This window comes from Nannospalax galili, unplaced genomic scaffold, assembly GCF_000622305.1.
Source record: "Nannospalax galili isolate Female #2095 unplaced genomic scaffold, S.galili_v1.0 scaffold1046, whole genome shotgun sequence".
Taxonomy (NCBI): domain Eukaryota; kingdom Metazoa; phylum Chordata; class Mammalia; order Rodentia; family Spalacidae; genus Nannospalax; species Nannospalax galili.
The window spans coordinates 324,718-337,410 of record NW_008354526.1 but is presented as its reverse complement, the minus strand read 5'-3'; the positions used below and the strand labels follow the sequence as shown (position 1 = coordinate 337,410).

At 38.2% G+C, this 12,693-nt stretch overlaps 1 protein-coding gene across 3 annotated transcripts in view; it reads right to left on the bottom strand.

Annotated features, from left to right (window-relative positions):
• Positions 1-232: 232 nt before the first annotated feature.
• Positions 233-12,693, bottom strand: part of Ryk (receptor like tyrosine kinase) — a 98,215-nt gene continuing 85,754 nt past the window's right edge. For all 3 annotated transcript variants that reach the window (XM_008851724.3, XM_008851723.2, XM_017802841.2), the window contains 2 exons: positions 2,529-2,665; positions 233-1,333 (listed from right to left, as the gene is read on the bottom strand). In XM_008851724.3, the coding sequence (XP_008849946.1) occupies positions 1,222-1,333; positions 2,529-2,665 (249 nt within the window). In that variant the 3' untranslated portion in view covers positions 233-1,221. The remainder of the gene's footprint in view (positions 1,334-2,528; positions 2,666-12,693) is intronic.

Below are 12,693 nucleotides of genomic sequence, written 5' to 3'. Positions count from 1 at the left end.
CTACTTACAGGCTCTGGAAAAATGTTTCAGTGCTGTCATATCTCTTTAAACAGTAACTCCAACTTTTTAATAGGCCCTGGAGACTGAGCAGAGTCAGCTGTCCCGTTAGAATTTTGGAACCCGAGTCAAACACTCATGGGACAAAATATGACCATCTAACTGTTCTGTGTTCAAAGTCTCAAGAGATACAACCACCAATCATGCATTATAAACAATATTTTCAATACTGTCATAATATAAAATGAATCTTTAATTTTCAAGTGTTTAAAAAAACAAATTTACACTTAAGCCAGCCTTGAAGATAAGCATAAAATTTACTAATTTAACCTTTAAGAGAACAAACACAAAACCCCCACAACAGCTGAAGCACCCATTCTGTGCATAGCACTACTCTAGGTGCACTCAGAGGGAGGTGGCCTTAGAAACAAGATTTCACTTTCTGGAACTGCATTATTTCCTTTCCCAGAGAGCAAAAATAAATAAAGTCACCACTGTTTCCTATGAATCTGCCCCCAGCCTTCTTCTGGCTCACAGAAAAACTAATTTATGATTCCCCCCAACTTTTTTTTTAGAAATGATGAACTCAGCCCATTTCCCCCAAACAAAGTCAAAACCCTTTTCACCAAGACAGTGAAAACAAACATTTTTTTTCCTGCAAGGACAATTTGTTCCTAATAAGTAATTTTTAAATTAATTTTTCTTTTTATCATTTCTTCAATTTTTCTTCCATCACATATTGCCTAGTACAAGGCAAATAAGACATCTTTTTATGCTAAGAAAAGTACTGCGTCTTGAAGACAAACCATTCCCAAGAGCAGTGACAAAAATATTAAAATAACATAAAAGGTGAGTCACCCACATTACCTCAACCAAGTAAAAAACAGAAATAAAAACAGATGGCACTAAGATGGCTATTCCAAATATCTGTGTCTAAACAATTTTTAAAACTGTAATTTTTTTTAAGAATGTACCCCCCAATCCAAAGTATCTTTTTAAAATTTTTTGGCCAAAAAATTTACAAAACCCCTTTCATTTCAACCTAATAAAAGTGGTATCTAGAAAACGCTCCACATTATTAAGTCTGTCTTTAAAAGTTCAGATTTTAAAGCATTCCTAAGGCACGGTGTTCTGGAAGACAAATGTGCTTCTGCTGGCATTGCATTACATGCGAAGTCTCCCTGACAGGCACCTTCTCCTGATGCTGTGGGACTGGGGGAGAAGTCAGACGTAGGCTCCTAGGGCAGCATGGAACTCTGTGAGGCACTGGACCAGCTGTTGGAACTTGGGCCTTTCTTCTGGGTCTAAGGCCCAGCAACAGGCCATCACAGCAAACCTGCAGAATAACAGTGGAAAGTGTGGCTAGTAAGGACCATCTTGTCAATCTGATGCTAGTTATGCTTTCTGTCAAAATGTGGATATAGAAAGGACAGCATTCACCAAATGATTAATTTTACTACGGTGGCAGTTCTAGAATTGAAAAGAAGCTAAAATAAGTTATTTGGATTATATATGTAGATTTCAGTTCTTCATGAAAATACAAACTGTTTCAGCAAATGCAGTTTCATGTAAATACACAGAACACAGTCAAAATAATAGGCTATGTCATTGTGTAGGTTGCGAAAGAAAGAACTCAGAGGAAGTGTTATCTGAGCTCCAAGATCCCAGGATCAACAGCAAAGCTGCTGACTTAAATGAGCACAGAAATCTGGGGATTCTGGAGGTAACATTTATTTCTGCACCCTCTTCCCCAACCAGCCCCTCCCACCACACTGTCATGATGGGAAGGTCAACTATGTGATGAAGACAAGAAGCACCTGTGTCACTCAAGAGCCCAGAGCATCTTCCCCATGCAGCCAATACCTAGCAATGCAAGAGGGCAAGAAAAAAAGGCTTTCTCTCTCTCTGTCTCTCCTTTGTGTGTGTGCATGTAAATATGTGTGTGGTGTGTGTACATGTTCATGGGTATGTGTATACATTATGTGTGTACATTGTGGAGGTACAGGTCAACATTAAATGTCTTCCTCTATTGCTTTTCACCCCTCACCCAGAGACAGGGTCTCTCACTGTCACTGAACTTGGAGCTCACTGATTCATCTAGGCTGTCTAGTCAATGAGCTTCAGGGATCTGCCTGTCTCCACCCACCCAGTGCTTGGGTTATACACAATGCACAATGCCCAGCTTTTTGGTAGATGCTGGGGATCTGAACTCAGGCCCCAAACAAAGCTTTACTAAGTACTATATCCTTTAGTCTGTTTAATCAAAAGTCAGGTAACTGACAGAATATTCAATTAGTTTTCTCACTTCGGTATTAGACTCCGAGACTAACTTTTAATACTTAAAATTATATACTACAGATACAAGATGCTAAGTGCATTAAAGTGACTATAGTTTTCTACCTGAATCTAAGTCTGAAGACTCATTATTCTCAAAGGGAAAGGCTCTGTATGAATATGGAAATTTGCTTTTTTATTTTTATAATAATAAAGTAAATGTAATGAAGCTGGTGTCTGAAATCAGAAAAACTCACAGCTCATCAGGGCAGTTGATTGGCTGGGCTATTCGATAACCATCTTTCAGGTACGCAGCCATCTCAAAGGGGTCGATGTCCACATAGGGTGTCTGGCCCAGAGTCATGAGCTCCCACAGTGTCACTCCAAACGCCCACTAGGAAAGGAGCAACAGAATAATGAGGTGACTGACATTTTAAAACTGCTACCTAGGTACTGATGACCACAGCCAGTTATGGGTCAGAAGTGGCAGGTAAACAAACACTTAAAAGTAAAATATTATTCATAAAAAGTCTAGCATACTAGGTTAGTTTCTTTTGCTCGGATAGGAAAGAAGGCATTTTAATGAATGCAGTCTTTCAAGTAAACATGAAATTGTGTTGGAAGAAATCATTTTTACTACTGGTTATAAGCTATACCACCCAAAATCATGAATTACATTGAGACATAGAAAATGAGTATAACTTTAGCCTAAATGGAAAAAACATTCTGAATAAGTGAAATGTGCAAATTGTGTAATTTACTTTGTTTATTGTGCAGTGCAGGAGACTGAACTCAGGGTATCATGCACACAAAGCACTTTTTTCTCCTACGAGGCAAGTCACTAGCTCTATATTTAACAATTTTTCATTAGCAGAAATACCCTGAAAAAAATATCTTCTAAGTCTTGATTGAATAAAAGATCAAATTTACTTAAAATCATCGTATGAATGTAAATGACCAGTAGGGGCAGGAATTCTAAGTAGAGGTTAATAGTGCCCAGGTGTGTTGGGGGGGAGTTAGGGATGGACACAGGGGTGAACACTGACTAGGGCTTCCCATTTTGGTCCAGCCCTAGCTGCACTGTAACTTCTGGAAAACATGTGAAGGATGGGCTACAAGTCCACCCAGAGCTGCTGCCATGCAGCTGAAAAGGGCTGGGGACTCCAACTGATCCATTACCTTAACCTATGCCTGAGCTCCTAACAACTGAAGCTAGGGAGTGAGCAGCAGCTGTGTAACACTGTATGATGCTCCCGAGTGCCGAGTGCTCACGAGTTCTAAGGATTCTGTGATGAGCCTCCAATCCCATTTAATTTTCAAAAAACCCAGAAAAGCTTACACTGGTAGCTTAAGTTTATAAGGTGAGGAAAACAGGCTAGATTAGTAGTTTGCCCAATCACATACTTTTTAATGAGTGAAAGAGGAAAAATTGGAGGGGAGGGGCAAACAAAGTCAAATACATCTTTCTAGAAAATATAAGCACAGTGCATTCAATTTGAGGTTATTATTTTTAAGTCAGAACAAAATCTGGAACCACTGTGTAAAATATACAGTTTAAAAAAAAAAAGTCCTTTCACAGGTTGAATATTCCTAGTCCAAAAATGCAACATGAGCCCAAATCCAAATTACAACATAGACATAACACTGAAGTGGGAATTTCCATACCATGAAACTTTGTTTCATACACAAAAATCATTCAAAATATTGCATCAAATTATATTCAGGCCATATGTATAATGCATATATGAAATACAATTGAATTCTGTGCTTAGATTTGAGTCCCACTCCGTGAACCTGGGTTAAGTTTCCAGAACCCAAATGACAACTAAAAACTGTCCATAACTCTTAATTCCTGGGGATCTGACACACTCTTCTGGTCTCCATGGGCATTGCATGCATATCTTGCACTTATATACATGCAAGAAAAGCACTCATGTAGAGAAAATGAATAAACTTTAAAAACTAATATGGAGCCAGGCATGGTGGCACACGCCTTTAATCCCAGCACTAGGGAGGCAGAGGCAGGCAGATCTCTGTGAGTTTAAGGCCAGCCTGGTCTACATGGTGAGTTCCAGGCCAGCTGGGGCTACAGGGAGACCCTGTCTCAAAAAGACCAAAAACAAAACAAAACAAAACAAAAAACAAACAAACAATGGAATGACATTTAAGAAGTACTTCTAAAACTGTCAATAAAGAAATTTGTATCAAGCCAAAATATACTTCAAAACTGAGAAAATGTTTCCAGCAAACAGACCTGCACTGTAAGACTTATGAAAGTATTCTTCATGCGAAAAGAAAGCATATCTGATGAAAATCTGGGTGTGCTCCAGTAAGAGTGTTCAAAACATGGGTAATAATAAAAGTATTTTTCCTCAGCTTAAAGCTTCTTCAACAGACTACTAAAAGCAGAAACTGCTAATAATGTATTGTGGGGCTTATAATACATACAGAAATAACTAAACATATGTTCACAATTGTATAAAAGATGGAAAGGGTAAGTGGAAATACAATATTTTAAGTTGCTCAAACCTGAAGCAGTGCACATTTACTAGAGTTTGAATACAAAATGTTCCCCATAGGCTCATGTATTCAAGGCTTGGTCCCCAGTCTGTGGTGCTATTTGAAGAGATGGAACAAGGTAGAAGCCAGGGTCCAGTTAGAGCAAGAAGGTCACTGGGGTGCTCTCCGTTGTTGTTTGTGTTTTGAGACAGGGTTTCTCCCAGTTGACCTGGAATTCACTATGTAGACCAGGTTGGGCTTGATCTCAGAGACTGGCCTGCCTCTGCCTCCGAGGGCTAAGATTAAAGGTGTGTGCCCATACACCCACTTTGTGGCATGCTTTTTGCCGGTCTCTGTTGCTGGCTACTATGAACTGAACAGCTTTGCTCCACTGTACCTTCTCTGTCATAATGTTCTACCGTGTGTTAGGCCCTGCTTAGCATGGACTGGAACCTCTGAAATCACCTGCCAAAATAAATCCTTCCTCCTTTACACCATTTCCTTCAGATACATCACCGCAGAATCAAAAGGCTAACAAATACACTACAACTCTAGAACATGTTTCTTTATATCAGCATTACTGTCACTGTAGATTTGTTGTAGGGGTCTGTATTGTACATTATAGGATATTCTTGCAGCAGTCCTGGGATCTAACCACTAGATGACAGTAACATGTCCTCCAAGTTGTGACAACCCTAAGCACCTCCAAACATGTCAAAAGTACCCTGGTGGGGTGGGGTTCTCCCAACTGAGAATCACTGAACTAGATAGAAGGAAATATAAACATTAATAATATTAGGAATGAAAGAAGGATCCTTTTAGAGCTTACAGATCTAAAAAAAATGCATGAACTAGTATTTATATCAATAAACAATTCAGATTAAATGAACAAATCTCTTACAATAAAAACGGCCAAATCAAACATAAGAATAAACAAAAAAAATCTATACAGTTCTACATATCTATTACAGAAATTAAAACTTGTAACTAAAAAACCTTTCCACAAAGAAAACCACACATCTCATTTCACTGATGAAGTCTATCAAATTTGAAAGAAACAACACAAATCTGTATTAGTTTCCTAAGCAGCCATTACAAAATACCACAAACTAGTGGCCAAAAGTGCAAACTCAAGGAGCTAGCAGGAACACACCCTCTAAAATACGGAAGGGTGACTCTTTCCTTCTCATCCCAACTTCTACTGGTTGCCAGCAGTCCCTGGTGTTCCTGAAAGTTGCACTCTGAGATACTGGAATTAAGATTTCCAATCTATCTTTTGGGGGGAAGGGTGTGAGGAATAAGGGAAGGGCAACACAATTCAGAAATTCTTAAGAAAAAGAGGAATACTTCCCCAACATTTTGAGAGTAGCACTGCCCGAAATACCAAAATTAAAGTGCTCTGGGCTTTTAGAACTTACTATCCTTTTATGAACATACTCAGTGAAGCAATGTCCAGCTTTGAGGACTGTGCTTTGGGAGAGGGAGGTATAGGAGACAGGTACAGATGATATTTTAAAATCCCCTTAGTGACTTGGAGACCAATGAAATTTCCTTCAACCTATTAAATATTCTATTCTGCTTAAAAATGTAAAAATTGTAGCTGGGCATGGTGGCACACACTTTTAATCCCAGCCCTCAGGAGGCAGAGGCAGGCAGATCTCTGTGAGTTTGAGGCCAGCCTGGTCTATATAGTGAGTTGAGGCCAGCTGGGGCCATAGAGTCCCTGTCTCAAAAAAAAAAAAAAAAAAAAAAAAAAAAAAGTAAAGAAATTAAAAACTACTTCTAATATGTCAAAGGCCAATGCCAACTCACACATCCAGGTGTTTTCCAATTTTAAAATTTCATTCTAGAGGTGGCAAGATGGCTCAGTGGGTAAAAACATTTGCCAATTAAGTCTGACAACCAGAGTTCAAATTCCCAGATCCCACATGGTAGAAGGAAAAGAAATTTGTCTCTGGCCTCCACATGTGCACTATGGCAGATACACAGTCAGTCAGTCAGTCAGTCAGTAAGTAAATAAATGTGAAACAAAACAAAAATTTAAAAGACATCTTAATATTGAGTGATTAGTAAACATAATGCTTGCCACTCAGGAAACTGAGGTAGGGAGTTCACAAAGTTAAGGTCTGTGTCTGAACTACAAAGTGAGTTCAAAGCTTGCCCAGGTAACTTAGTGTGACTCTGCATCAAAATAAAAACTGAAAAGGTCTAGAGAAGCCAGGCATATACTTGTACTCCCAGTACTTGGGAGGTGCAGGCAGGAGGATACGGGGTTTAAGGCTAGTCTCAGCTACACAGTGAGTTCAAAGCCAGCGTCAGCTACATGAGACCTCATAGGGGTGGGGGTGGGAGCAGTAGCTGGGGATGTAGCTCAGTGGTAGAGCACTTGCCTTGTGGCCCTGGGTTCAATCCTAGACACACACCACCACCACCACCTAATGTTTAACTTTTAAAACAGTGTTCAATTTCTACAGAGAAATAACTCTACATAGATGATACAGGGCCAAGGGAGCAGTACCAGTTGGAACGGCTTCCTGATAGTGTGAGCTAGTTCTTATTCACAGATTCATAAAAATATGAGAAAGAAATAATTCAAACTAGGTTTGGGAGAAACAAAGGGAATTGGTGACAAGTATGTACTGCCACTTTTTTCACAGGGGATAACTCTATTCAGGGACAATGAAGGTATTATTATAACATCTGACAAAAGGGCTCTGACAGTGATGCTGCTGGCATCTGCAAGTTATAAACAAGTAGTACACAAAATGCTTTGTCTTCATTCCCACTCAGCATGAAAAAAAGTTACTTCTTTCACCTTAATTTGACCATACTTTTATTGCTGAACACTCACTGACAGTTACCATATTATATACTACAGCACTATAAAATGTAATGTGGTGGCGCACGCCTGTAGTCCCAGCACTTGGGAGGCAGAGGCAGGTGGATCTCTGTAAGTTCAAGGCCAGCCTGGTCTACATAGTGAGTTCCAGGACAGCTGGGGCTGCAGGGAGACCCTGCTTCAAAAAGACAGAAAAAAAAAAAAAAAAAAAGGCAAAACAGAACAATCACTGTAGTTTCATTTCCTTAAAAGCCAACAGAAGTGATTAACTATATATTGGTCAACAAACCTTTAAAAAAGAAAAACCAAGATAAAGCAGCACAAAGGTGATTTATGGAAAATTTCCTCTCTAAAGTCCTCTAAGAACCACACCATTTAAACTCTAGACAGGCTCAGTCTATAACCTCCTTCTGCTTGATGTAGTTGGAAAGGGGGCAAGCAGAAGGTCAATCTGCTGTCTCCAGTTTCATGAAAGACCAGCTATCATCATTTAACAATTATAGACTAGCAATGTTCTTCTAACCATCTTAATCCTCTCCTCAACTTGTACTGTTCTCTCATTGTGGGCGGAAGAGACAGGGTTTCACTCTGTAACGTATGTTGGCCTCAAACTCATGGCATTCCTCCTTTCTCAAAGTACTGGGGTCACAGGCATGAGCCACCAGACCCAGACTTTACATTTTAAGATGAAAGACTGAAACTTTTTAATTAACAACATATACTGATGTGGCTTGTTAAAAGGCATGTGATTTTTGAAATTTTATGCAGTATTGACTAAAGCTGAGGTGACTGAAGAGGTTTCCACTTGAATACCTTAGGAATTTCCAATATCAGACTGGCTTTAGCACAACTGTCTCCCCTTAGCCATGGTTTTTGCTTTCTGTAGTTTCATTTAATTTCAGTTAAATGTGGTCTGAAAATATTCGACGGAAAAGTGGGTAATGAAATATACCCTCATGCTCTGTCCTGCCTGTCGCCCTGGCAGAGATCCACTAAGCAGCTTTCCTGTACAGCTGTGGGGTGATGTTATCTGTGGACTTAGATGGCAAAGTACTGAGCCAAAAAGAATCTTGAGTCTAGAGTGTCATGGTGTTTGTCTGTTGGGTTTTACATGTACCTGGTATTTTCTTCTTTGGGGGACAAGGACGTCCATCCTGAACCTATCTCACCACTATATTTTGAAAGCTCATCTGTTTGATTTTCCAGGTTCAGAGCTGGAGATGAATTTGCCTCAGGATAATCCTGTCTAGAAGTTCACTCACATCTGATGAGACCACAGCAAGTTCCCCTCTTCCTTATGACATGTAAAGATATAGCAAGAAGATAGCCATTTTTGATCCTGGAAAAGGACTCTCATCAGATATTTTATCAGCTTACACCTTCAACTTGGAACTCCCAGGCTTCAGAACTATGAGAAATATACATCTGTGACCTAAGCTTCCCAATCTATCATAGTTTGTTAGATTAGCCTGAATACACTAAGACACTAACTTAACTTCTAAAGTCAGCAATCTTTAGCTGCACGTGTGCTTAATCCTTAAACATTTGCAGACTTATATACTACTGAAGGCTATCACAGAATTGTTTATGGCACTGTCTCCATGCACAGATGCTCAGACATGACTTTATCAAACATTAGTGTCTTCAAAGGGAGTATGAAACAGAATAAAATTCTAAAGGAACCAAAAGGAGAGATGCTCACAGATTCTCATGAATATATTTCCTGAAGGATGGCAATTATAAAAAATGCTCCCAGGGCAACTGCTCATTCCTTAAAATACATGAACTACTCTTAAAGTAAATCCATACAGTCCTCATTTCAAGTACTATCAGACAACTAAAATTATAGGATTTAATAAAACTAAATAGTAACTTCTTAAAATTAAGTATATTAAATCATAAATCTCTTAAACTAAGGTCTGAACTGATCCTTTCATCTACAGATTATTCTTTAGGCTTTATGTTAATTTCGATACTCATAATAAGAGGTCCAAGATTGTTCATGCGTAAAATCTGTAACCACGAAGAAAGTAAATAACTATTGAGAATCCAAGCATTACTCTAAAATTAGTAGTGAAAAATATAAAAGAGAATGTGTTCTGTACTTGTGAAAATAATCATCTGTGGTAACTGCAGCTTTTGTGTAGATGTCACAGAAGGGCATGTTACAAATGTGGGGGTCTCCTGATTGGTCCACTAGGTACATGGTAATGACCCACACAGCACTGGGCAGGTGGGGTGACCTGAAGAAATATGCTGCAAATTTCTGGATAACTACAGATTTCCTCCTTCTGAGTAATCAGTGATGTCTACAAAAGAACAACACAAAGGCACAGGGGACTCATTTTGATTGACCCTGTGCCCTAAACTGTTCATATGCCTTCAAAAAGATCTCCTCACTGACATAAATCAGGCTGATAAGACTAGTGTGGAAACCATTTCCTTGACTTGTTTTTCCCAAGAAAATGCTTTTCGTCCTCTTTTTTTTTTTTTTTTTTTTTTTTTTAAAAAAAAAAAAAAAAAAAAAAAAAAAAAAAGAAACTCTCAACTGTGGTTTCCTGATTGCATTTACTCTGTCAATAGGGGGCAGTATCTTGATAGCTGAATTATGCTAGCTACTATAATTAACCAAATAATTCAAAGAAGAAATAAATCAAGAAATCTTTTTTCAAATAAAGGAAAAGAAAGGCACATAAAAAAATCTGTGGTTGTACATACATTTGATGAAAATAGAATAAAAACAAGAATCGGAGATTCTTAGTGCCTATGATGAGGTCACATCTTGGGATAATATTAGGAAGAGATTTATAACTAGCTAAATCTAGCTGTGCATATTTCCTAAGCTCAACAGTCAAAAGTTGATGCTAATAGGACTAGAGAAATGGGTCAATGGTTAAGAGTACAGACTGCTCCTGCCAGAGGACCAGTGTTCAGTTCTCAGACCCACATGGAGGGCTAACAATTATCATTAACTCCAGTTCCAGAGGATCTGACACCCTCTTCTGGCCCATGGGCATGTATGCACATGGTGCACTTATATACATGCAGGCAAAACATTTAAATTAAATCTTGAAAAAAGCTGATGTTCACATTATTAGAATATTAACATAATAAAACAGTAGATCTTTCTCCAGTTAAAATTACAAAAACAAAGCGCAAAGATGGCAATGTAGCATTTTAAAGACAAAAAATATTAATGTATTTTTATCTGGGGGTAGTGGCACACACCTTTAATCCCAGCACTCAGGAGGCAGAGGCAGGTGGATCTCTGTGAGTTCAAGGCCAGCCTGGTCTTGAGTTCCAGGACAGCTGGAGCTACAGGGACACCCTGTCTCAAAAAGACCAAAAAAAAAAAAGTATTTTTAACTATAAAGAAATGTAAAAATGTTAAGGATCTTTCAAGGATAGAGAAAATGATCCTTCTAAGAGACCAATGTCATTACCTGGTGTTATATTTTACATGTGTAGATGCCAATGAGAGAGAGGCTACATTTTGTACATGATAGTGAAAAAAATTGTTCAGCACCCCCTAAAAATGATAGCAAGTACAGCTTTGAAACCCCATCTCCACCAATAAAGAATTCATGAACACAGAGCTTGACTATGTTCAATGAACTGTTAAGATTTTTAATTCCAATGCTAAAATGCAATCATTAATATTTAATCATCTTTAAGAACTGAAAAAAATATTCAATGCCCCAAACTGAAAGGCAGAATTTTTACATTAACAGTCATAGGAAAAGATACAACTACTCCTTTCAATCCTAATTATCCAAGAAAAAAGATACTTAGAAGAGATAATCTGTATGAAATGAATTTCTAAGAATCGACAAGAGAAAAACCTGAATATTTTAGGAGTTAACCACATTAAATGTAACCAAGGGACATTCTCAATTCAGCAATTCATACCAAGGAACTAACTACCAGACATCTTGCATGCTCTTCTGAAATATTAGTTATCAACATTTCTTTTACTAAAGAATAACTTCAAATTTCCCAGTCTTTTGATATGACATGAAATCTCTCCCGATAATCATCTAAGAAATATCTTCCTTTTCCTGACCACCAAATAGTTTGAGTTCATCAAAACTATCATTATGGGGCTGGAAAGATGGCTCAGTGGTTAAGAACACTGGCTGTTCTTGCAGAAGACCTGGGTTCGAATCCCAGCACCCAACTGTGCATAACTCCAGTCCCAGGGGATCCAACAGTCTCTTCTGACCAACGTGGGCATTGCACGACATGGGTACACTTACCTACATGCAGGCAATACACACATACAAATAAATATATTTTTTAAAAGCTTAAAAAATACTTAAAAACTATCATTACTTTAGCTAAGGCATATGTATATTGCTCTAACTGGAATTTTAACTTCTGAACATTAAAATTAGAGAAAGAAACTATTTTATTATAAAAGTGCTGGGAAAACAGCCCGGGCTTATTTTCTTACTGTTACCCAAGCTGAACCCTAGGGTTAGTATCTAAGAATCTAGATTTTTTTTTTTAATTTTTAATAACTACACGATTAGAAGAAGCTTTTCACTACAGCTTTAACATATTCAGTAAACACTCCAGAGCAACAGTATATCTCTTTCACAAGTGGGTGCAAGTTTCTAGGTTCACAGCTGAATTAATACAGTTATATGTTATTGAACTCAGTATAAGCCCTGTAAGACATAAAATTGGATGCATTTTTAACCTTTAAAAAAGATCTCCATTTCATTTTAGAATATATTGTTCCTTGCAGAAAGACTCACTGTTTTTGCTACCAACATTGAGATGTTGGCACCTGCATCTGTAATCTGTATGCATCTGATTATTACTAGTCATAATCGGTTGCACTTGGATCCTTGGCGCCTGTGTATGTCTATGAAGTCATGGAGTAGATTTCAATGGTATTGTTTATCACCTCTACAAATTAGCATGACGTAAATTTCTATGCTTCCTCCTCAAATATAATACATTTTTTAAAAATTGTTGATTTTTTGTGTGTATATCGCACAGAACATCCCAAACCATCTCATTCGACTATACACCCACTTCCCAGATGGCACCCTCCCATAGCCTCCCTCCCCCGACTA